At 23.6% G+C, this 1,430-nt stretch overlaps 1 protein-coding gene across 1 annotated transcript; it reads right to left on the bottom strand.

The window, feature by feature from the left end:
* Positions 1–147: 147 nt before the first annotated feature.
* PCYB_006360 (hypothetical protein) lies at positions 148–1,158 on the bottom strand (the record flags this gene model as incomplete). The annotated part of the gene is made up of 2 exons (XM_004228057.1): positions 148–993; positions 1,132–1,158. The coding sequence occupies 2 exons, from the start codon at positions 1,156–1,158 to the stop codon at positions 148–150; spliced, it is 873 nt and encodes a 290-aa protein (XP_004228105.1).
* Positions 1,159–1,430: the final 272 nt, after the last annotated feature.

Raw genomic sequence — 1,430 nt, 5'->3', positions numbered from 1 at the left:
GCGCTATATTCTTGGCTATTCCTTTTCCAAATTGTGAACGGAACCAATTTCCAAATGGCGTAAACTGATGAAAAAGGGAAAAATATTATATATTAAACATTATACTTATTAAAGAGAACAAGGAAAAATAATCATATGCTTTAAATGTTATTCATATATTTGAATTAAGGTTATATTTACCTTATATATTAACACTAAAAGTGATGATATTCCAGCCATTACGCCAAGAGCAAGGGGTACGCTTTGAATTATAGAAGGATCTGATTGATTGATTTGTATTGGAAAATCTTGAACTGACTCACTTTCTTCTGATGAAGAATCCTCTATAATATTTGTAGGAGTATAAGAACAAAATTCTGATAACTCATGATTTATGATTTTCTTGCAAAGATTTTCCTTATAATATTCTCTAAACATATTTAGCATTTTACAGGTAGTGTTTTTAATGTGATTCTCAGTGATACGTTTTGAGCAGTAATGCTCTTGCATTGTTTTATATATTTTTACACATTCGTTGATAAAATTTTCACAAGAGTATATATTAGAATCAATATTTTTGATTAAATGTTCTTTATTATCAGGAATATTATTATTAAATATACTTAACATTACTAACTTTTCTGGTTCAAATAAGCCTTCATAGAATGTCAAATAATTACAGAAAGGAGATACTTGTTCATTATCATTTGGCTGATATGACTCTTTAAAAATAATGTTAATAGTATCATCATTAATTTTATGTTTCTTTAATTCATAATATAACCAGTGGTTTATATTGTTGCAGTATTTAGTAAAATCCTCTTCCTTATAATTACTGTTATATAACTCCTTCAAATTTCGTAAAAGTTTTCTACAAATATCTTTTTTTTCGTTTTCACAGCCATTGATATTAGTAATATAATCATAGCTTGATAATAAAATATAACTATCATTGCTATAATTCGCAGCTACATCAGAATTATACTTTTTCCAAATATCATCTAAAAAGGGACACTTAAAACAAAAATAAAAAATATGTATAATATGTATATAATTTTTTTAAAGAATACAATTTCATAACAAAAAAAATAATAATATAATAACATATAATATTCTATATGTAATTATTTTGCATATTAATAATAAACATACATTCTCCAACAGCGTGGAATCTACCATTGCAAAAAGGTAATTAATGATATATTAATTAATAAAATAGGTAAATGTAGATATATTTATACATAAAAACTAATTAGGATAAAAATTAATTATGCTAAGTTTTTATGAAAAATAAATTTAAAATAAAGGATAAAATAATTTGTAAATATTCCCTAATTATTTTACAGTACATTTCATGACAGAAATATTTATTTAATACATAAAAAAAATATAAATTATATATTATTAAGATTTAGGGGTCGGTGTTCAAGGGTTTGTTTTAGGGTTTATGG

Source organism: Plasmodium cynomolgi (assembly GCF_000321355.1).
Source record: "Plasmodium cynomolgi strain B DNA, scaffold: 0984, whole genome shotgun sequence".
Lineage (NCBI taxonomy): Eukaryota > Apicomplexa > Aconoidasida > Haemosporida > Plasmodiidae > Plasmodium > Plasmodium cynomolgi.
This window is presented reverse-complemented; position numbering and strand designations above follow the sequence as displayed.